Below are 23,160 nucleotides of genomic sequence, written 5' to 3' on the forward strand. Positions count from 1 at the left end.
CTCAAATTCAGTAGTGGCCTCCACATTCCCATATCCAATGGACACACTTTTTAGTCCCTAATTCTCTGCTGCATCTGACCAGCTGACATTCCCCTGGACTTCCAAGCCCTTGGTTCATTGCACCACATGCTCCGGGATCTCCTCATAGCTCTGATGCTTCCATTGGCCTCTCCTTTTAGACATCCATTCCTCTGACCTTTGTATGTTGCTTTTTCCAGTGTTCCTCAGCCCTGTACTCTTTTCACACTCTACAGTCACCTGAGCAAGCTCACCTCTGCTTTGCATTTGAACCATTACCTGTATGTTCATATTTCTGGCCCATATCTTTTTCTTGAGCTCCCAAATCCCTTTCAACTGACTACTGGACAATTCTACCAGGACGTCCCTCGTGCGTCTTAAACCCAGCATGTCTCCAGCTGACCTGAGCATCTTACTCCCCTGCTGTACTGGTAAATCTTTCTTGTCCCCCACTCCAAAAATTTAACCATCCTCCTGGATGCCACTCTCTATCCCTTATCCCCATGATCATTTGGTTACCAAGGGTTCTCAATTCTACTTTCTAAATACAGAATTTCTTAACTCTCTCAGGCCCACTGCCACCAACCACTTTGCTTCAGGCCAGACTTCTGATTTCTCTTTGATAAAAATGGTCTCTCTCTAATTCAGTCCACTAACACTGTTAACTAGAGTGATTTGTCTGAAATGCAAATTGTGTCCCTCTCCTGCTCCCAATCCTTCCATGTTCCCTTATCGCTTTTAAGTGCAAACTCCTGTCCAGAGCCTCTGAGCTTTCTCATCATCTGGCCTTTGCCTATCTCCTCAGACTAATCTCGGGCCCTCCCTGCTCATTAACTGCTGTTCTAGCTTGGCATTACTCAGTTGCTTTTAGTTCTCCACCTGTGCCATTCTGTTTCTTTGGTCTCTCCTCAAGCTGCTTTCTCATTCATGAACGGCTTTCCTGACCCTTACCTGTCAGACTCCTTTTCATCCTACAGTAATGCCCCCTGCTCTACCCACCCCGCCAAAAGCTATGTAAGGTGTCCCTGCTCAGAACTCCAGTAATACCCAGAACCTAGCAAATCTTACATTACTTTTACATGGTCATCTCCCCAACCAGACTGACCCTTATCAAAGGGTCACTGTTTTAGTTTCAGTGCTTAGCCTATACCAGTGCTCAGTGGGTTCAGTGAAGACTCAATTCCTAAGTGCAAAATTTATTATCAACATAGCTGCCATCTAGAGCACATTACGATGTGCTAGACACTGTGAAGCAATTCACATACATTGCCTTATTTGTTCCTTACAGTTTCCCTGAGATCACTATCATTATCCCATTTATTCAACAGGAAATTACAGAGGTGAAGGAACTTATCCAAGGCCACACAGGCAGAAAAGAGTGGAGCCTTTTTTCCGCTAGTCAGTGTCGTAAGCCCAAAGTCAAGCCTCTGCAATCAGGAGTGTGCAAATGACCAGCTGTGCACTTCATGCACTCTTTCCTTTCTCCTTGGTGACAGAACCCCAATTTTATTTGGGGAGGCGATGTGCCCAGTTAACAGACTACATTTAAGATACCTATGCTATGTGACTCAGTCATATGGGATTTCCATAAGTCTCCTTCCAATGAAAGGGAGACCAAGTGACTGGAGCCCCACAACCACCTTGGGCCATAAGGTGTCCTTGAGGATGGAAGCCAGCATTGAAAGTAGCAGTACAGAAAGGCGGGAGCCTGGGTTCCTGGTAACACTGTGGGCCATACTGGTCACGGTCTGGCTACCTCCAGACTTAATGTGATGGGCAAACTAACTTAGAAAGTCACAGTAATAGAGCTCCATTAATAAGCAGCCAAACCTGGTACAAAGGGTCAGGTTGAATCTCATTCCTCTTGATCCCCTGGGGATGGACGCAGAGACGGAGAAGCCAGCATGGGTGATATAAAGTGTTTCTTTATTTGAACATCATTCCACCTGCACTGAAGCTCAAATCCAGCAGCAGCAGAAGGGTCAGGACCAAAATAAATGTTACCAAACTGGACGATGAACAGCAAGGACACATTCAGACAGAACTTACTAAAGGGGTGTAGACAACACCAACTTATCCTAATGACACAGCACAGGCCCGCTGAGGTCTGCTGGTCAGAGCTCTGAGAAGGCCTGTGGCTTCCTTGTTCTCTTCTCAGGAAACTCCAGTCCTACCCCAGAGGCTAGCCCTGAGCCAGGCAGGGCCCTGAAGGAATTTCTTGTGCCAGGAAGATCCCAGCCTCTCCAAAGAGAGGTTCCCTTTCATCAGTTCACACTGGAAGCTGGAGAAGGCTGACTCCTCTGTGCTCTAGCAGGAATCTCAAAAGAAGGCCAAGGAATTTTCCCCACAGCCTTGCCCAGAAGCTCTCAACTTGACTATTCTGGGCCTGAAAAGGACCCTGATTCTACCCATGGTATTCACCCCCTCAGGAAAAGGGTTTTCTTCCAGGGTACTGAGCCCCAAAGAGGAAAGTGTTCACAACCTAGAGACCCAGAAGGACCTGACCACCCAGCAGCCTGAGCCACCTCTAGGCTGTGGCTGCTTTGGCCTATCCTGAAAGAGTCCCAGACCAGGACAGAGAAAACTGAAGCATGCCTTGGTGGGCCACTGAAAGCTCAGTTCCTGTCTGGGGCCAAAAGTCCAAGAGGCAGCCAGGGTGAGGAGAGACCATGTTCTCTGCTCCAGTCTCCTCCTAAAAGTAAAGTCAAGCCACTTGCCTGGGTTCCCTTGCCCCAGAAGAGCCATCTGGGGCTCCGACTGAAGCGTCTGTCCCACCTCTGCTGAAGCCTCACGGACAGGGCTACGGATTGGTCCCCACTGCCATCTCCTTCCTTCCCTGTGTTACACTGGTGGTCCTTCAGCCCACCCAACCCCACGTTCCTAATCCCAAGCTCCTGGGTGTATCCCAGCTGTCCCCTCAATGGGGACAGCGGCTGGCTGGGTGCATGGTGACAAGGACACACTGTCAGGCCACTCCGAATGGATCTCCCTTTCCACTGCTAATGCCCTGATGTGGCAACCTGCTCCCAAAGGGATGGGGCGCTGGCTGCCTGGGCCTCTGGCGGTGGGTTGTAACCTCCACCCAGGCACCAGGGCCTGGTGCCCCCCTTGGGCAGAAGACATCTTTGGGGAATGAGCTGTCCCTCGCACTATGCACAGCAGCTGCTCCCCATTCCTCAGGTCCCATCTCCCTTATCTGCCTCTCCTTCCCCTCCTTTGTCCCCTCATCCCAGTTTGGCCTCTCACGTCCTGCTCTCCAGCTGCTCCTTCTCTGCCCCTTTCCCTCTCCTGTCCAGCACTGGCCCTCCCCACCCAGGGCTCACCCCTGCGGCCCCCACTTCACTCTTCACCTCTCCTCTGTTTCTGCTCCTCCCATGCCTTCCTCTCTGCCCCTCCCTCGCTCCCTCTCCCTCAGTCCTCCCCCCATTCTTCATCACTAGCTCCCAGCCCCACTCCTGCAGCCTTCCAACATGGGGCTTTGGTTCGAATCTTTGAGGAACTCACTTTTGCCCCGTTCCTCTGTCCCTCCCACTCAGCACAGGACCCTGGTATACACCCCACACCATGGAGCTGCAGTGTGGGGCTTGGTGGGAGCAGGTACGATGAGGCATGGTGTGGGGCCAGCGCACTGGGGGGGAGGGTTTGCCAAAGAGAAGGGTTGAGAGGGTGGGTTGGGGGAGGAGGGGTTGGTGTCAGGATTTGGTAAGTTCCAGGTTTCGGGAATCCTATCGGGACCCAGCATCTGATTCCAGTTAGGGTCCAGATGGTGGACTCAGGCAGAGGATTTCTAGGTCTGTCTTGGAGACCCTAACTTTCAGGCCCAAGTCCTGTGGAAATTAACACAGGTTGGCAAATACATGGCACTTGCTGCTTTTCTTCCACCTTTGGCTGAGGCTGACATAATGAAATGGTGAGACACACTGCCCCGCTGAGGCTCAAGGACCTCACGCTCCACAGTGGGCCAGGCAGCCAGTACCCAAGACAGAAGGAGGCACACTAGATGAAGCCCACCTGCTTCCTGAACCTGGGGCTGAAAGGGGCCATCCACACCCCAGGCCAGATGGCTCCCGTCAGGTCCATGAGGCAGTGAGGGGAATTCAGAAATACCTGGAGTCTCCCTCATTTGCTCCCTGCCAAGGGGGACAGAGATGCCCCAAAGTAGGAGGAGGAGGGAGGTGACACCTCATCTGCCCCACACACAAATAATTACACCCACACACATGCACGCTCACACACACACACACACACACACACACACACACACACACACACACGTGCCTCAGCTCCAAGCACTGCCCATTGGACTGCAGACCTGGGCATATCGCAAGGTGAGAGGCCGGCAAGAGGAAGAAGAGGTGGGGACAGGGTTACAAGGCCTGGGGATGGGGACAGGGGGTACCCTGTTCAGAGGTGACCTGCAAGTTCAAGTTATGCAGAAAAGTATCAAAGAGGCAAGACAGTCTCTGCCCTTGGCAGATGCCCAGGGTCAGGGAGTGTGAGAAGGGTAGAGGGGTGATACATCCTCAAACTCCCCACTCACCCCCAACCCCCAGCCCTGACAACAGGGCCAAGACGTCTGTGCTGTACAAAACAGGCCAGGGTCAAGGATCCAGTCACTGGTGAGACCTCCCAACAGGTTGGAGGCCAGGCTAGCCCCAGGCTGAGCAGCTTCCAACCCCAGCTATCATGTCAGGCACCACCAAGACAGGAGTCAGAGTACCTCCTCCTGCTGCTGCCAGAGCCTGTGTGTCGTTTCTAAGACTCTGAGCTGAACAAGGCTCCAGTCAGCAGTTGGCTGGGAGGCCCCGTGCTTTCTCCCTTGGGGCAGCTCAGACTCCTTTGGGAGAGTTGGGAGCAGGCTGGAGTCAGGGTAGAGAGGCTCCGGGGAGGCTGGTGGTGCCTGGCGCTACGTGACAAGGTGATAGAACCACCACTGGCACCCAAAAAAACAAAAGTAGGAAAGAGTCCAGACCACCCTGGGCAGTGTCTTGAATGAGTTTCTGCAGAAGGCAGGGACCAGAGGTGAGGATTCAGCCAGGCAGCTGCCCTCCAAACAGAGGGAGCCTGGGACACCAGAACCACAGTGCCTCCTGCCAGGCTGGAGAGGAGAGAAGCTGCCCAAGGGCCTGGGGGTCCAGCTCCCTTAGGTCAGTTGAGGGAAGAGTAGAGTCAGACCCTCCCTGCGTCCGCAGGCCACCCCCCAAAGGCTGCATCCCGGCTCCAACCTCTTCAAAGCCTGAAGCCCCCAGGCGGGTAGCACGTGCAAAGTCTTCCCTCCGAGCTTGACAGAGGGATGAGAGGGCAGGAAACAGACAGGCTGAGGGAGGTCCATTCCTGGGCTTGTGATCCTGGCCTTCAGGGTCCCTGCGAGTGAGGGACAGGACACGGGAGGACTCCCCATCCGGAGACTTCGCTCCCCGGCCGCAACACAGAGCTTACCGTGGTGCCCACAAAATCTGAGAGAGAGAGAATTGGAGAAAGTCAGACGCTGCCCCTCAGCCATCCCTCAGGGCTAAGCTGGGCAGAGGGCTGGGCTGCGTAGGTTCTGAAATCCTAACCAGGCCTCTGACTAGCTGGACAGCCTTGAACAGACCGTTCCACCTTGCTGAGCCCCAATTTCCTCATCTGTAAAATTGTCATAATAATCTACTTCACGGGGTGATTCTGAGGAGCCAAAAAGACAAACAGATCCAGTCAAGGAATTTTCAGTGTTTGGCATATAGTGAGTGCTGGAAATAAGAGCAATTTCTCTTATTTTTCACTTTTGTTCCAGAGGCCAATGGCTCAGAACTAAATTATGAGGCTCACTCATCTTGAGCTCCCAATGAGAAATGGAGATCCCTGGACGCTGAAGGAGGGCAAACCAGGGCCCTTTTATGCCACTTATAACACTGAGCTGTTAGGGCACTTTGGGGAGGGAGGAGAGGATGCTGTGTGGCCCACCTCACACTAGTCTAGTCCCCAAGCCCCTCAGAAAGGCCAGGCGGCCGTCTTATTCTCCTACTTCTAAAATCTGCCACCAGAGGGCAGCCCCTGACCTCATACCGAGACCACAGAGCCCACCTGGGGCCTTGAGGACAGTCCAGCAGCCTAGGAGGGCCTCGAAAAAGGGGCAAACAGCTGGGAAACTTCGACCTGGGTTCAAATCCAGACTTAGGTGACACTGAGCACATCACCAGAGCTCTTGGGCCTGGGCTTTCTTGTTTGAAGAGCAGCGGCCATGATGCCTTCCTGACAGGGAGTCATGAGGAGTGAGAGCTTTGAGCATGTGCCATGAGCACCTTTACAGGCTTACTCGTTCTTCCTTCCTCACAGGACAGCTCTGGAAGGTGGTACAGTTCCTACCACCTCATGTTACGAAGTGCAGGAAACTGAGACTCCAGGAGATGAGGTCATTTCTTAGCCCAACCTGCTTCCAAATCAGTCTGCCTCCACAGTCCAGGAGTTCCACCACAGGGTGACAGGCCTCCTGCCATATGAGGTAAGAACGCCCACTCCCATTATCCTCATTCTATAGATGAAACTCCCAGAGATGACTGCAATTAGCAGACTGTGCTAAACATAGACCCAGCACATGCTAACAGCTCAGAGGAGGGTATGGCTATAAAAATGACTACTCCCCAGGAATTCCACTCTTGGAATTCACCCAAAGAAAACAAGGTCCCAGTTTCAAAAAGAGATGTGCATCCCTATGTTTATCGCAGCACTATTTACAATAGCCAAGACATGGAAGCAACCTAAGTGTCCGTCAGTAGATGAATGGATAAAGAAGATGTGGTACATATACACAATGGAATATTATTCAGCCATAGGAAGAAAACAGATCCTACCATTTGCAACAACATGGATGGAGCTAGAGGGTATTATGCTCAGTGAAATAAGCCAGGTGGAGAAAGACAAGTACCAAATGATTTCACTCATATGTGGAGTATAAGAACAAAGAAAAAATCTGAAGGAACAAAACAGCAGCAGACTCACAGAACCCAAGAATGGACTAACAGTTACCAAAGGGAAAGGGACTGCGGAGGATGGGTGGGAAGGGAGGGACAAGGGGGAAAAGGGGGCATTACGATTAGCAGACATAATGTAGGGGGAGCACGAGGAGGGATGTGCAACACAGAGAAGACAAGTAGTGATTCTATAGCATCTTACTACTCTGATGGACAGTGACTGTAATGGGGTATGTGGTGGGGACTTGATGATGGGGGGAGTCTAGTAACCATAATATTGCTCATGTAATTGTAGATTAATGATACCAAATTAAAAATTAAATAAAATAAAGAATGCAAAAAAAAAAAAGAAAAGTAGATGTGGTACATGATGTGGTACATATACACAATGGAATATTATTCAGCCATAATAAGAAAATAAATCCTACCATTTGCAACAACATGGATGGAGCTAGAGGGTATTATGCTCAGTGAAATAAGCCAGGCGGAGAAAGACAAGTACCAAATGATTTCACTCATCTGTGGAGTATAACAACAAAGCAAAAACTGAAAGAACAAAACCACAACAGACTAACAGGCTCCAAGAATGGACTAGCAGTTACCAAAGGAAAAGGGGTTGGTGAGGGTGGGTGGGAAGGGAGGGATAAGGGGATTAAGGGGTATTATGACTAGCACACATAAGATGTGGGGGCACAGAGAAGGCAGTATAGCACAGAGAAGACAAGTAGTGACTCTACAGCATCTTACTACACTGATGCACAGTGACTGTAATGGGGTATGTGGGAGGGACTTGGTAATAGGGGGGAATGTAGTAACCACAATGCTGTTCATGTAAAACCTGAGTGTAAGACTATATCAATGATACCTTAATAAAAAAAAACTAAAAAAAAAATGACTACTCCTGTTTCTCATGGCAGAGAGCACACACCTGGACAGGCAGGGCATCTGTCCACTGATGCTGTGCAGCACCCCCTCCACCTTGTTCCAGGGGCAGACAACAAAAAAACACTTACATGAACAAGAAGGCACAAAGATGTTCACTATAGCATTATCAGTAATAGTAAAAATGTGGAAAACTAAGAGCTCCTAAAAGGAGAATGGTTATGAAACTATTGTGCCTTCCTCTTCCATAATGCTAATCACTGGATAAAAAGAGCATGATTATTCTCCAAAAAGTAATAAGTAAAGTTGAGCACAAAACTCAATCTTTGTAGATTAATGATACCAAATATTTGCTTCAGATAATGTCCTATGTTGTGTGAGCATCTAACACCACCGTATATTTAATAAAGGGACATAATGTTTGCAAAGGTTAACAGAAAAGTATTACTCCTGAGGCTCTATCTGGCCTATGTGTACACTTTTTCTTTATTGTATTTTAACATTACTTGACATTCACAAAAGTTTACGTGTAATATACAGTACTAGGTATAACGCCTACTGTAACAAAGATCTGTGGGCATCTGGGTTCTAATGTCAAACTGTTTTCAAGGTGGTCCTATTGCCGAGCCGTTTCCACGTAGAGCCGCGTTTTCACTAGTGCGGCTGCCCCTCCCCACAGGAGTGCGCTAACCTTTGTTCTCCTGTTTGAGCTCCTCCTGCAGCAGGTCTGTTTGCCGGTTCCCCAGCACGAAGGCGAGGAAGGAGAGGATGAGGGCGTTGAGGATGCCGATGATGGCCAGGATGTACGCCCAGCGCACGGAACAGTCCCCCAGGGAGTACTTCCCGGTCTTGGCCCCGCACATGTCCCGGATAGTCTCTGCGTCCCAGCCGTCGGGGAAGATCATGCAGCCCAGCACGAGGCACAGAGCTGGGGGGGGTCGCGGGCCGGGCCCACCGCCGCAGTCACGAAGGGGGAAAGAGGCGGATGATTACTCCCCAGAGCCCGAGGACTACCAGAGACCGACACCTACTATCAGGCTGGGCCCCGTGCTCCCACTCCACCCATCAACCCTGCAGCCTGGTGACGCTTCCTGTGGGTGCCAGAAACCTCTGGGGGCAGAAACATTCCTGAACCAATAATGACTTCTCCCGCCCCCGTCAAATCAACTCCTCCATGAAGCTTTCCTGAAAAAATAAAATAGCAAACCAGGTCACCTCCTTCAGCTCCCTTTAGCATCTTGGCCATGCTTACTTACCCCCTCCCATCCTCACTGTCTTTATTTTTAATTTTGGTCATTCATTCCCCTTTCCTTCAGGATGCTGGACGTTCTCATTCTCACAGCTGAGCACTGCACTCAGAGAACAGATCGGGACGAGAACCGCGGGGCGTGAGCCTAGTTCTTTCACTTAGTGTAGGACTTTGGGAGTGCCGCCTCTTCTGTCTGTGTGGTGGAAACCACAGCACTTACCTCACCGACCGGTTGTGAGGATTTCGTGAAGTAATGCATGGAAGCTGTGCCTGGCTCACTCACTCTACTGGGGGCCTGCTGTGGGCCGGGCACTGGCGGACGGGCGGCAGGGGGCCTTGATGCCAGCCGCATGGAGCTTGCGGTGTGGCAGGTGAGAGGGCCATTGGAGCAAAGTCATTAAGGGGGCTGGGGCTCACATCCTGCCTCAGCTATTGTCTTGATGCATGACCTAGAGCCAGTTCCTTCGAGCCTCGGTTCCCTCATCTATAAAATGGGGATAAGGACGGTATCCAGAAATTCTAACGATTATAAAGGAAGCAGCAAATGTAAAGTGCTTGACAGAGTAAGTCCCAGATAAATGTTAGGTGTTGTTGTCAAAACCAGTCATAACAATAAAAATAAATATCACACAAATAAGGAAACATTGTGGGGGAAGATAGGGGAAGGGGAATGGGTAAGGCCAAGACAATCCCCAAAATAGACCTTTGCTGGTTCCCTTCTGTGTTCAGTGGGCTCTTCCTGGCCCTGAACCTAGTGGGTGGGACCCAAGTCTGAGCCAGTCAGCGCACTGCATTGCTCTGCCAACTCTGATAGCTGTGATAGGCTCAGAGACCCCGTGCCCCACACAGCCAGTCAGAACCAACCATGCTCAGTAAGCCTCTGTGGCTGTGACCTTCTGCCTTGCAGTGCTGGCAGCTGGGTGACCTGTGACCATGTGGCTGGGTGTTGTCCTCTTAGCATCTCACAATCCACCCAGCAACTGGGCTACTCTAAGACTCACAGGTCGCACACCAGACCCACGGGGTACTTAACCTGGGTTTTAGATGACAGCAATGACAAGTGGGGATGGTAGTCAGTCCTTCCCACTGTCCACGAGGCCCACCTAGTCCCCAGGGCAGGTAGAGGCCCTCAGCTTTGCCAGCTCCCTCAGCCATCTACCATCTGATGAGGTGCTCCAAAGGCCCCAGACCGGCCTGCTGGTGTGGTGGCTCCTGTCCTTTCCTAGCATTTGGCCTCTGGCCTTGCCTTCCCACCCCCAGTGCCACCAGGACAGGGCCCCCACTCCCCTAGGCTGTGCTCCTCCTCCTGATGCAGGGCTCCCCCACAGCACCATGATCACACACACACACACACACACACACACACACACACACACACACGCTGGCAGGGGAGGCAGGGCTCCCTCCCCTCTCAGTGCTGCCAGTCCCTTGCTTTAGGGTCAGGAGAGTTCCTGGCAAAGGGAAAGGAAATGCAGAAAGCCCTGGGGGAAAATGAGCCTAGTGTAGTGAGTCAAATAATTCACGTTTGAAGATGCCTGTTAGAAACCCAAAAGGAAAGGAAAGCTCAGGGGAGAATCAGTGCTAGGGATATAAATTTTGGAGCTGTGGGCACACGGATCCCTGGGATCAGACATTATGGAAACTAAAGAGAAGGCCCAGGACTGAGCCCTGGGGTGACCCAGCAGTTACAAGGCAGGAAGAAAAAGAGGAGCTTATGGAGAAGGCTTGACCCATTCATCTCCCCATATATCACTAACACTTCCAAGACCCTCCAGGCCCCTATCAGAAAGGAGAGGATAGTCAACGGCCAGGGACTTGGGAATAGGAGAGAAGCAACAACTCTGCCCTTGGTATCCCCAGGGCCCCTCCCCAGGCAGTGCGCTCCCACCTGCCCCAGGCTCTGAATCTCCAGCCAGAGATAGGGGTTAGGACAGAACCTGTGGAGGGGGCAAACCCACCCAACCCATCTGCTTCCTCTCCTTTCCCGGCTGGAGCATTCCTGTCTCCATGGTAACTGTACCATCCCAAGCTCCCAGCCACACAGCTGAGGCTCCTGTGCGTGGTCCACTCCCCTCTGCAACCCTGAGCTCAGCTCCCAAGGTTTTCTTCCCCAGGCCCTGTGCCTGCACACACTCTCTGCCTCACTACTTACCTGTCTCTGTCTAAGTCACATGTCTCCATTCCTTTCTCTTCATCCTTTTCATCTTTCTTTCTTTGCTTCTGTCTTTTCACGTCCCTCCTCCTTCTCGGGCTGCTCTGCATCATGCTCAAATCTCAGACTCAACCCTCCCTCTTTCCTTTTCCCTTTAATTCTCTCTGCATTTTACATTCCTTTAACACCCCCTCTTCTCTCTTCCTTTTCTCGCTTCTCTTCCTTCTCTATACCGGTCCCCTCTCCCTTTCTGCTCTCTGGCTCTCCCTACATTCTACATATAAATTCTCAATGCCTAATGTGTGCCAGGCACTGTGCAGGGAGCTGGGGACATTGGCAGGCATGGTTTCTGTCCTTGGGAGCAGAGAGGTATGTGTGAAGGAATAAACTGAAGTCAACATGCACAGAATAGTAATACATGCCAAGGAGTGCTTGCAAGGAAAAACTAAGACTGGGACCCAGAATAACAAGGCACTCAGAAAGGGCAGGAGTTGGGCTTCTCTCTTCATCTTCACTCCCTCTCTCTGCCTCCCTTGCTCTGCAATGTTTTAGGTGGTGGCTATGGGGCCCTAGGGGCTTCTCTGGGACTGGAAAACACCCAGAAGTCAAGCAAATGAGGAAAAGCCAATCAGATAGGTTTCCCTGGACCTGGGGGAAGAGAGGAAGAAACCACAAGGGACAGCCCAGCCCAGGGAAATGATAAAGAGGCTCAATCATCGGGAGATGGAGTGACTCCAGGCAGGGCAGGCTTCAGCATCCTCATTTGCTGGATGGGGAAACTGAGGACTTGGGAGTCCATGCTCAAGTCTCTATCAGAAATAATGAGCTGGCTGCTTCAAGGCTCAAGACACAGGTGCAGGGTGCAGTGTGGGGTATGACCTTTCAACCACAGCATTTCTAACTCTTGACCTGATGATTCTCTTTGATGGGGGACTGTCCTCTGTAGTGCAGGATGTTGCACGTCATCCCTGGCCTCTATACCACATGCCAATGGCACCACCATCCCCAGTCACAATAATAAAAAATGCCATTGACAATGGCACCACCATCCCCAGTCACAATAATAAAAAATGCCATTGACAAATGTCCCTGTTAGGGAAGGGGACAAGTGGGAAAAGTTGTTCCTAGTTAAGAACCACTGGTATAGGGCAAGGAGCATGGGATGGGACATCTTTATCCAATTACCCTACAGTCCACTAAGCAGCCAGGATGGGTTGTGACAAAATTAAGATTGACAATATTAGTATTATTAATAATGTGATAATAACGTGAACAAATAGTATTGAATGCTTAATTATGTGTCAGGGTGCTAAGCTCCTGACATTCGTTATCTCATTTAATCCTACAACAAATCTGTGAGGTAGGAAAAAATTATCATCCTCATTTTACAGATGAGGAAAATGAGGTTTAGAGGAACCAAGTATTGTATGTCACACAGCAGGTCAGTGGTGGGATTTGTGTTCAAACCCAGAAGGGTCTTTACTTAATGTTATTCTCTGTGAATAAATTCACCTTCTTAACTTAGAAGCATTTACTTAAAAAAGTAAGCTTTATTCCACTGTCAAAGAACAGGAAACCAGGATCATTAGCCATAAATAGAAGGAAACTATAAATGTAAGTACAATGAAACCAAAACACTATTCTTCTGTTCTAACTAGACACTTTTGCCAGCCAAATGCTGAGCCTGAGAGCTGCTGCTCTTTACTCTTATTGATGTTCAAGACACATCAGCACCAAATTGAGACTTTTTCCTTTAAGCTACAAAACACTGGCCACCTTGTACTGCCTCAAAAGGAAGTTCAATTCCATTCTTTACCATGTGGCTTTCAGCAATGTCTGGGCCTCGGTTTCTGCATCTGTAAAACAGGGGTCATGACATCTGCCCTACTGATTTCATAGAACTTTTGTGAGAATCAAATGACCAGGGAGAAAGGGTGAAGTGAGGGCAGGTTGTGCCAACTCGTGGCACAGTAGAAAAAAATCAGGACAAAAACATCCGGCCTTTTTCCAGATAGTCAAGAAACGTTGACAGTGACTGCCTTGGGAAGAAAATTAACTTAGCTTTTACACACAACCATGACAGAAATCAGTAGTGTACTATAATGTCTGTTCATCCCTCTTCCTTAATATTACAACCCCCAATTTTTAGCTGAGAACTTGACTGTTAAAAATGAAGACTGCATTTTCAACATCCCTTGCAGCTAGATGACTAGGCTGTATGACTAAGTAAAATGCATGCAGATATGTTATGTGTCTTCAAGGAAACAAGTTTATATAAACAGATTTAAAAGGATGCTATAATGTGTGCTCTTTGCTCCCTTTCCTTTCATCCATTTTTCCATCCTGCTTCCTGGAATGCAGATGTGATGGCTAGGGCTCTAGCAGCCATCTTTAACAATGAGGACAAGGGCCTTACCCCAGGAGTGGTAGAACAGAGCTCTGGAAGAAGCTAATGACTTCAGGAGCTACCATAAGAATTCTGGGCATTTGTTTCATATAAGATACTGGAACCTGGGGTCATTAGACCACAATTATTTGGGGCTTTCCTCTCACATACAGTTTAACACAATCCTAATTGATAAAATAGTATGTTATTCCTTTTGAATTTTGTACTATGGTATATGTATTGGGAAGAAAACACTGAACTGTGTGCCCTTGGGCAAGTCTCTTTACCTCTCCGAACCTCAGTTTTGTCAACATAGGAATGGTGATATTTCCTTCTCAGGGATGCAAAGTAGATTGGGTGGTCACCATCACTATGATGGCCTCGTTGTTTGTAGGGCGTCAGGGTGGCATGTGCACTCTGCCTGAAGAACAACACGGTGGTATCCATAAAAGTCATAAATACACTTATCCAACTTGATTAGAAATATATCCTATGGCCAAGTTCATCCAGGTACACAAGGAGTGTATACAGCATGTTCACTGCACCACCATCTGTATAACAAAGGACTGAACTCTTTATTAAAAGGGAATTAATTAAATAAACTAGTTAAATAAATAAATAAATCTATGGTGTATCAGGACCATGGAAACTACAAAGCCATTAAAACAAATGGAGAACAATTATTTATGTCGTCATGGAAACTCTTCTAGATACATCAAGAAATTTAAAAATGGTACAGAAAACTATATGTAGTATGATCTCATCTGTCATTTTTAAAAACAATGTATATACTATAGAATATACTGCAACAAAAGAATGGGAAGCTCTATGAGGACTTACACAGAAAGCTCTCTGAGATGATGTCTGCTGCAAATAGGATTCATAATTTTTAGAAAATCAAACATGTAGTGCTAGTGTTCCCTATGTGCTGGACACTCTTCTACCAATTCTAAGCTTTATGTCTATTAATTTATTGTTATCCACATTTTACAGATGAAGTAACAGGCCCAGAACAGTTAAGTGATGTGGCTACGGTCACACAGCTAGAGATAACAGAACCAGGGGTCAGACCCAGCCTGCCTAGGGCTAGAGCCCATGCTCTGAACCACCTCTCCTCTTAGATATAATAAGCAGATAGGAAAACCATACACTGGCATTATTCCTTTTGTTTCAAAAAGTAGCAGGTAGTCAATACATACAATAAGTTGTTATTCTGCCTTAAAAAAGAAGGAAATTCAGACATACAACATGCATAAACCTTGAGGACATTATGCTCAGTGAAATAAGCTAGTCACTTAGGGAGAAATACTTATTATATGATTCCACTTACATGAGATCCCTAAGAGTCATCAGATTCATAGAGACAGAAAGCAAAATGGGGCTGCCGATGACTAGGAGAGAGGGAATGGGGAGACTGTGTTTAATGGAGACAGAGTTTCAGTTCTGCAAGCTGAAGAAGTTTCAGACATGGATGGTAGGGATGGTTGCACAAGAATGTGAATGCACTTACTGCCACAGAATTGTTACTGTAACCATCAAGACTGGTTGAAATGGTAAATTTTATATTATGTTTATTTTACCACAAGAAAGAAAAAGAGAGACAGAGGGCAGGGGAGAGAAAGAAAAGAAGACAGTACATAGGAGTACACAGAAAATTACATGATATGTTTGCCTAATGGACGTGCATATAAATTCACAGGAAAAAAGATCAGGAAAAGTAGAAATTAAATTTAAAAGAGTGCAAGTATAAGTGATTCCACTCATCTGTAGAGTATAAGAACAAAGAAAAAACTGAAGGAACAAAACAGCAGCAGACTCACAGAACCCAAAAGAAGGCTAACAGTTACCAAAGGGAAAGGGACTGGGGAAGATGGGTGGGAAGGGAGGGATAAGGGGAAAAAAGGGTATTATGATTAGCAGATATAATGTAGCAGGTGGGGGACACGAGGAAGGCGGTATAACACGGAGAGGACAAGTAGTGATTCTACAGCATCTTACTATGTTGATGGACAGTGACTGTAATGGGGTATGTGGGGGGGAGATAATAGGGGGAGTCTAGTAACCATAATGTTGCTCATGTAACTGTACATTAATAATACCAAAATTTAAAAAATTAAATTAAAAAAGAAAAAGTGGTGGCTTCAGAGCAGGGAGAGGGTACAGATTTCAGCTCTTTTGTAATATTTCAGCTATTCAGAGTGAAAGTATTCATATATTATTGAGGAAATTTTTAAAATGTAATTTAATCTTCTGTATCCGTGGATGTTTTGTTGCCCTTGTCTAGCTTGAATTAATACTTAGTCTATAGGCACACACCTGATCATCTACATTTGCCCTCTTACAGCACTAAACTATGTTTTCTACCTTTATCTTGCATCTACCTACTACTTCAGCATTTTATTTTAAAAAATAATAATAATAATAATAATAATAATAATAATAAGGGAGAAATGTGGGATTCACATATAAATCAAGTATAAAAATCAAACAAATATTCATATTTGACCTGATTGTTTATAGTTCATAATGCGTGATCAAAACTGAAAGTTTCTGTGATGACTGCCCTTGCACTGTTCACCATGTAAGAACTTATTCACTATGTAAGAATTTGTTCACCATGTAAGAACTTGTTTATTATGCTTCAGAAGATTGGAGACTGTTGAGAACTGGGCTTGGGGTTGATTAATGATTGTGCATTGAGTCCCCTGTACAGAATTTTATTGCTGTTAACAACCATTTGATCAATAAATATGAGAGATGCCCTCTCAAAAAAAAAATGTAATTTAAGATAATGATTTTTCAAAGAATACACATATATACATAAATAGGCTTGTGTACCTATAAACATTTTGAGAAGGATACAGAAGCAATTAATGATGGATACCTTTGAGACCTGGACTGGTGGGTGGGAAGAAAGAGAGGGAGGAAGGGGGATGCTTACTTTTCATTCAATGCCCTCCTGCACCACTGAAAGTTTCTAACATCTGCATATATTACTTTTATAACAAAAACATCATTATTATATCCAATCCTTTTGCACCTATGTCAGGCCATGAAATCCTCTTAGGCTCTTAAAACATACTTAAGAAACAAACAAAAATAGCTAAGACTGGATCATTGTCTAACCCCATACACAAAAGTAAATTCGAAATGGATCAAAGACCTGAATGTAAGTCATGAAACCATAAAACTCTTAGAAAAAAACATAGGCAAAAATCTCTTGGACATTAACTTGAGCAACTTCTTGATGAACATACCTCCCCGGGCAAGGGAAACAAAAGCAAAAATGAACAAGTGGGACTATATCAAGCTGAAAAGCTTCTGTACAGCAAAGGACACCATCAATAGAACAAAAAGGTACCCTACAGTATGGGAGAATATATTCATAAATGACAGATCCGATAAAGGGTTGACATCCAAAATATATAAAGAGCTCACGCACCTCAACAAACAAAAAGCAAATAATCCAATTAAAAAATGGGCAGAGGAGCTGAACAGACACTTCTCCAAAGAAGAAATTCAGATGGCCAACAGACACATGAAAAGATGCTCCACATTGCTAGTCACCAGAGAAATGAAAATTAAAACCACAATGAGATATCACCTCACACCAGTAAGGATCGCCACCATCCAAAAGACAAACAACAACAAATGTTGGCGAGGTTGTGGCGAAAGGGGAACCCTCCTACACTGCTGGTGGGAATGTAAACTAGTTCAACCATTGTGGAAAGAAGTATGGAGGTTCTTCAAAAAGTTCAAAATAGAAATACCATTTGATCCAGGGATTCCACTTCTAGGAATTTACCCTAAGAATACAGCAGCTCAGTTTGAAAAAGACAGATGCACCCCTATGTTTATAGCAGCACTATTTACAATAGCCAAGACATGGAAGCAACCTAAGTGTCTATCAGTAGATGAATGGATAAAGAAGACGTGGTACATATACACAATGGAATATTATTCATCCATAAGAAGAAAACAAATCCTACCATTTGCAACAACATGGATAGAGCTAGAGGGTAGTATGCTCAATGAAATAAGCCAGGCGGAGAAAGACAAGTACCAAATAATTTCACTCATTTGTGGAGTATAAGAACAAAGAAAAAACTGAAGGAACAAAACAGCAGCAGACTCACAGAACCCAAGAATGGACTAACAGTTACCAAAGGGAAAGGGACTGGGGAGGATGGGTGGGAAGGGAAGGATAAGGGCAGGGAAAAAGAAAGGGGCCATTACGATTAGCATGTATAATGTCGGGGGAGGCACGGGGAGGGTTGTGCAATACAGAGAAGACAAGTAGTGACTCTACAGCATCTTACTACGCTGATGGACAGTGACTGTAATGGGGTTTGTGGGGGGGACTTGGTGAAGGGGGGAGTCTAGTAAACATAATGTTCCTCATGTAATTGTAGATTAATGATACCAAAATAAAAAAATAAAAAATAGGCAAGAAACTAAAGGAGAGTTAAAAGGAAGAACTATACTTGAGTTTGGGGAATAAAACTGGGATGAGACTGGGAAGTGGCAAAAAATTAAAAAAAGAAAATATATGATATACCTAAGGTGTTTGTTTTCTTTAAAGCTTGGGCTATAAATGTGCCTCTAAAATGATGCATTTATGCTTAGCTATTTTAATAGAGTTTCATTATTATATTGTAATACCATCCTCAAGGGACATCTGCTGATGTCCCCTCCATGCCTGACATGCACAGCTGCCACCCATTACTGGGGGTCAGACTAGATATTCCCAGGGCTTTCTGCCCTTGAGCAGATTCCACAGAGGCTTGCTATAGACTGAACTGTATCCCCACAAAATTCATATGTTGAAGCCCAAACCCACAGCCCTGGGGGAGGTGACCCAGGTTAGGTGAGGAAAGATTAGTGCCCTTGTAAGAAAGGAGTCCAGAGCACTTGTTCTCTTTAACCCTGCCATGTGAGCTCATAGTGAGAAGGCTACAAGCCAGGAACAGCACTCTCACCCAAACCTCATTGTGCTATGAAGATAAACAAACTATTATATGCAACAACCCAGAGGCATCTTAGAGTTATAATGTTGAGAAAAACGTGTGATTCCATTAAAATCCAAAAACAGGCAAATCTTATCTACAGGATTAACAGGGGAGTGGCTGCCTTTGCGGGTAGTAACTGGGAGGGGATGTTAGGTTCTTGATCTGGATGGTGTTTGCATAGGCACAGTCTGAGCTGAGGTGTGATAATTTCATACTTTTTTCTAAGCAAGTTATGCTTCAATAAAAGTTGGCTGGAAAAAAAAAGGCTACATACCATTGTATGTAATAACTAAACACTGGAAACAACCTAAATGCCCACTAATAGGTCACTGATTAGAGTCCACCCATGCAGGGGCACACTAGCAATCAGAGGGGAAGAAAGCTCTACATGCTGACGTGCAATGGTGAATGGATATGCTGCTAAGTGAAAGGTGAGGTCCAGAGCAACATGTGCAGTGAAAGGCTAGCATTCTGCAACATGTGGGGTAATAAGGGGTGTGTGTATGTGCGTGCGTGCTTGCATGTACATAAAATGTGTCTGGGGGGATTTCCAAGACACTGATAACCCAGGTTACTTCTAAAGGGGGAGCTGAGTGGCTGGAGGATAGTGGTGGGAAGGACACTTGCAATGACAAGCCTGCTGCATCTTTTGAATTCAGAACCATGTGAGTAAGTTACCTACTGAAACCACCGAAGGTGGATGGGAGTTGACCACTAATGAGTGACTCTTGCCAGAGATTTTCACTCACTTGGAATGAAACAATTAAAGCAAGAAAGAATGGCAAGGCACAAGCCAAATGTAACTCACAGAAATAATGATAATCACAAAAACTTAAAAATAAAAATCTCTAAACCCCTTTTGACTGAGCTTGCCAATTTCTAGGAATTTCTCCTAAGAAAGCACCCATGGATGCTCTAAGATTTAGCTACAAGGATGTCTTATCACACTGTTATTCATGAGAGAGAGAAGAGGAGGAGGAGGAGGAGAAGGAAGGAGGGGGAAAAATAATAAAGGAAAGAAGGAAAGAACTTAATATCCAACAATATGGGAACATAGCTCTTTTATACCATAGAATAGTACTCAGCTATTAAAACCTAATGTATATTTCCTCAACTTACTATTGAGGAAGATTTAAAGATATTGGAAATAGTCATGATCTGTTAGGTTTCAAAAGCCTGTAAAAATTAACATAAAATATAATTTCACTTTGGGAAAAAATACTTACATAGTTACAGTAAATAGTTATATAGAATTTGGCATGCCAGGTGTTAATACTAAGTACTTTACGTACATTAGTTCATTTAATTCCCACAACACTCTGTGGAGTAGGTATTGTTACTATCTCTTTTTACAGATGAGGACATTGAGGTACAAAGAGGTCATCTAAGTTATCCAAGGTCACACAGCTGGTAAACTGCAAAACCAGCTGGTAAGTTTGAACCCAGATGGTCTGGTCCTGGAACCTGCTCATACCCAGTATTCTGTGCTGTTGTGAGTACAGACCAAGCAGTTAAGAATGACTGTTTCTGGGAGAGTGAGATAATGAATGTAATTTTGCTCATCTATATTCTCCAACTTTTCTACAAACAATGATAATTTCACAAAGCAGCAGAAGTCTTAGAAAAGGTGAGATATACTGAGAGGAAGTACAGAATGTGTGATTGGTGCTTGAATCTTCTGTTGAGTCCCTCCCTCAAAGTTTAGGAAAGGACCAGGCTGACCGGGGCTAAGAGGAGCCCAGTGAAGGGTTTGTGTCTGTACTGGGACCACACCTTTCCAAAGGAATGCTTCCCCTAGGGCCCAGGGCACTTGGGGATGTAGGGAGAACTTCTGACAGGGAAACCCACCAGGGGAAGGAGGTTGCCCACATGCCCCTCAGCCAGGTCTGAGCACTGCCCAGATCCTACCCCTCCCTTCACCCCCGGGGCAGGGACTTATTTTACAAGAGAGACTGGGCCTCTCCCAACTATCAACTGAGACTCACTGGATTTGCAGATCCAGGCCCAATCTTAGTTCCTCCATCAGCCTGGGATGCTGAGGATCCTGTGCCTGGGCTCCCCACCCCACATCCAGCACCCAGACACTACAAGGTACCCTGATTCCTTCCTTTCCCTCACCCACTCATTCCCAAGGACAACTGGCCTGACCTCCAAAATATCCAGAATCTGACCTTTTCTCGCCCACTCTACTGTCACCATCTGTCCAAGCTGCTGTGACCTCTGGGATGGATGACCACAGTGGACTCCTAACTAGCTTCTCTGCTGCCACCCCTGCCTCATCATCATCCAGTCTCCACACAGCATCCAGGGTGAACTTTCAAAAGCATTGTACCAGTCCCCTGCTTAGAGCCCTCAAAGAGCTCCCCATTGCACTCAGAGTAAATCCCTGATACTTGGTCCAGGCATAGGAGGCCCCCAGCCTATCTCCACCTTCCCCTCCCAAGCCATTGGGCCTCTTGCTCCCTACCCTCCAGCCACACTGGCCACCCTTCTGTCCCTTGAAACATGTCAAGTTGTCCCACCTGGAGGCCTTTGCACTGAGCATTCTCTCTCCCTGGGACACCTCCTCTAAGCCATTCAGTTCCTGATCTTAAGGAGACTACATTTTAGAAGAGGGCTATTAAGTACACAAATACAACTGACCCATGAAAAGCACTGGATTAGGGGCACCAACGTAGGGGTACCCCCCCACCAAGTAGTTCAGAATTGGAGTATAACTTTTGACTCCCCCAAAACTTAACTACTAATAATCTCCTGCTGACAGGAAGCCTTACCAATTACATAAAAGTCAATCAACAGACATTTTGTATGTTATATATTATATACTGTATTCTTACAATAAAGTAAGCTAGAGAAAAGAAAATGTTTTTTCAAATTGTTGCAAATTTCCAAAAAACTTTACAGTTTTATTTATTTTAAAAAATCTATATATAAGTGGTTCAATGCAGTTCAAACCTGTGTTGTTGAAGGGTTAATTTTAATTGTATCTGGTGTACAGATGCTGTTATGGAGAGACGGGACACCTCGCCTTGTGTGGGAATTATTTGGGAACAGTATTTACTCCCTAGGCCCAGACTGCATGGCTCACTCTGCCATGTTCATCAGAAACCTCCTACTGCTCTCCCACAGCCTGCCCTACTCCTCCAGCTCCGTACCAGGCCCTCCAGGGGCTCATTCCCTCCCCACTCCCTCTCTGGTTCATCCAAGGTAGGTGTCCTTTCTCCAGGCCAACCTTCTCAGTTTCTTGGTTGCTAATTCTAGCAACTACTCTGGCTCCTCTCTCTCTTTCTTTCTCTCTCTCTCTCTCTCTCTCTCTCTCTCTCTCTCTCTCTCTCTCTCTCTCTCTCTCTCTTTCTTCTATTAAGATATCATTGATACACAGTCTTATGCTCAGGTTTCACACGACCACACTGTGGTTACAACACTCCCCCCTATTATCAAGTCCCCACCACATACCCCATTGCAGTCACTGTTCTGGCTCCTCTCTTTACGCCGCCCTTTCTGGCCCCTCCTACACCTGCCTCCTAAAGGTTTGTGTTTCTAGGCTATCTCCTTTCCTCCCTCCACACATTCTCCCTGGGCAATTTCACCCACATCCAGACTGGTACAATGATGCCTCACACCTATGTCTCTAGCTGAGACCTTTCCCCTTGGCTCCAGGCCTGAATATCCAATTGCTTGTTAGGCCTTTTCTCTTGTACATTCACAGGGTCCACAGATTTGACATTGCCCAAACTGACCTGATCTTTCTTCTGCATCTTTGGGAAAGTCACTCCTGAGACCCCATCATCCAAGGAGGAAACCTGAAACACCTGCCTTGTCCTCAGCCACTGCACACCTCCTGGTCTAAACGGATCTCCAGCCTTTCTTCTCTCCCTCCCTCAGCCTCAGCACCCATTACCTGGACCACTGCCACTGACTGCTCCCTTAGATCTCTGCCTCCTAAGCCTCCATCTAGTCTTTTCCATGTGGCAACTTCCCATGTTATCTTTCTAAACCTACATCTGGCCTGGTAACTCCCATGCCTCAAAGTGATTGCCCACCGCCTAGGGATAAGACCCACATTCCAAGGCCCAACTTTCAAAGCTCTCCATAGCCAGGTTATTTTCCAGGCTAATCTCCCATTCTTCCCACTTCTCAACTTCCCTCCCTTGTTCTAACACAGAATGTTGAAGTCAAAGTGTTTTGAGCCCAGTCACACACCAGCTAATAATCACTGCTTACAGTCATTGACAGTTTCCTTTGTGCTTGACGGTTTCCTCTGTGCTAGGGTCTGCACACATATTTACAGTCAATCCTTCAACATGAGGTAGTTACTGTTATCATCCCCCATTTCATTGATGAGGAAACTGAGACTCAGAAATCACATAACCTTCCTAAGGACACTTAGTTGGCAATGCCACACTTGGGATTCAAATTCGGGTTGGCTGACTGCTGAATATGCTGCCTCCAAAGGAGTAAGTGGTAGAGCTAAGACCAAGTATCATCATTCATTCATTCAAAAGCCACTTATT

The 23,160-nt window shown here is 46.5% G+C and overlaps 1 protein-coding gene across 2 annotated transcripts in view; it reads right to left on the minus strand.

Annotated features, from left to right (window-relative positions):
- Positions 1-1,905: 1,905 nt before the first annotated feature.
- Positions 1,906-23,160, minus strand: part of LHFPL4 (LHFPL tetraspan subfamily member 4) — an 86,559-nt gene continuing 65,304 nt past the window's right edge. For both annotated transcript variants that reach the window (XM_037000251.2, XM_037000250.2), the window contains exons 3-4: positions 8,542-8,778; positions 1,906-5,474 (exon numbers count right to left, since the gene is read on the minus strand). In XM_037000251.2, coding sequence (XP_036856146.1) covers positions 5,374-5,474; positions 8,542-8,778 — 338 coding nt within the window. In that variant the 3' untranslated portion in view covers positions 1,906-5,373. The remainder of the gene's footprint in view (positions 5,475-8,541; positions 8,779-23,160) is intronic.

This window comes from Manis javanica, chromosome 3, assembly GCF_040802235.1.
Source record: "Manis javanica isolate MJ-LG chromosome 3, MJ_LKY, whole genome shotgun sequence".
Lineage (NCBI taxonomy): Eukaryota > Metazoa > Chordata > Mammalia > Pholidota > Manidae > Manis > Manis javanica.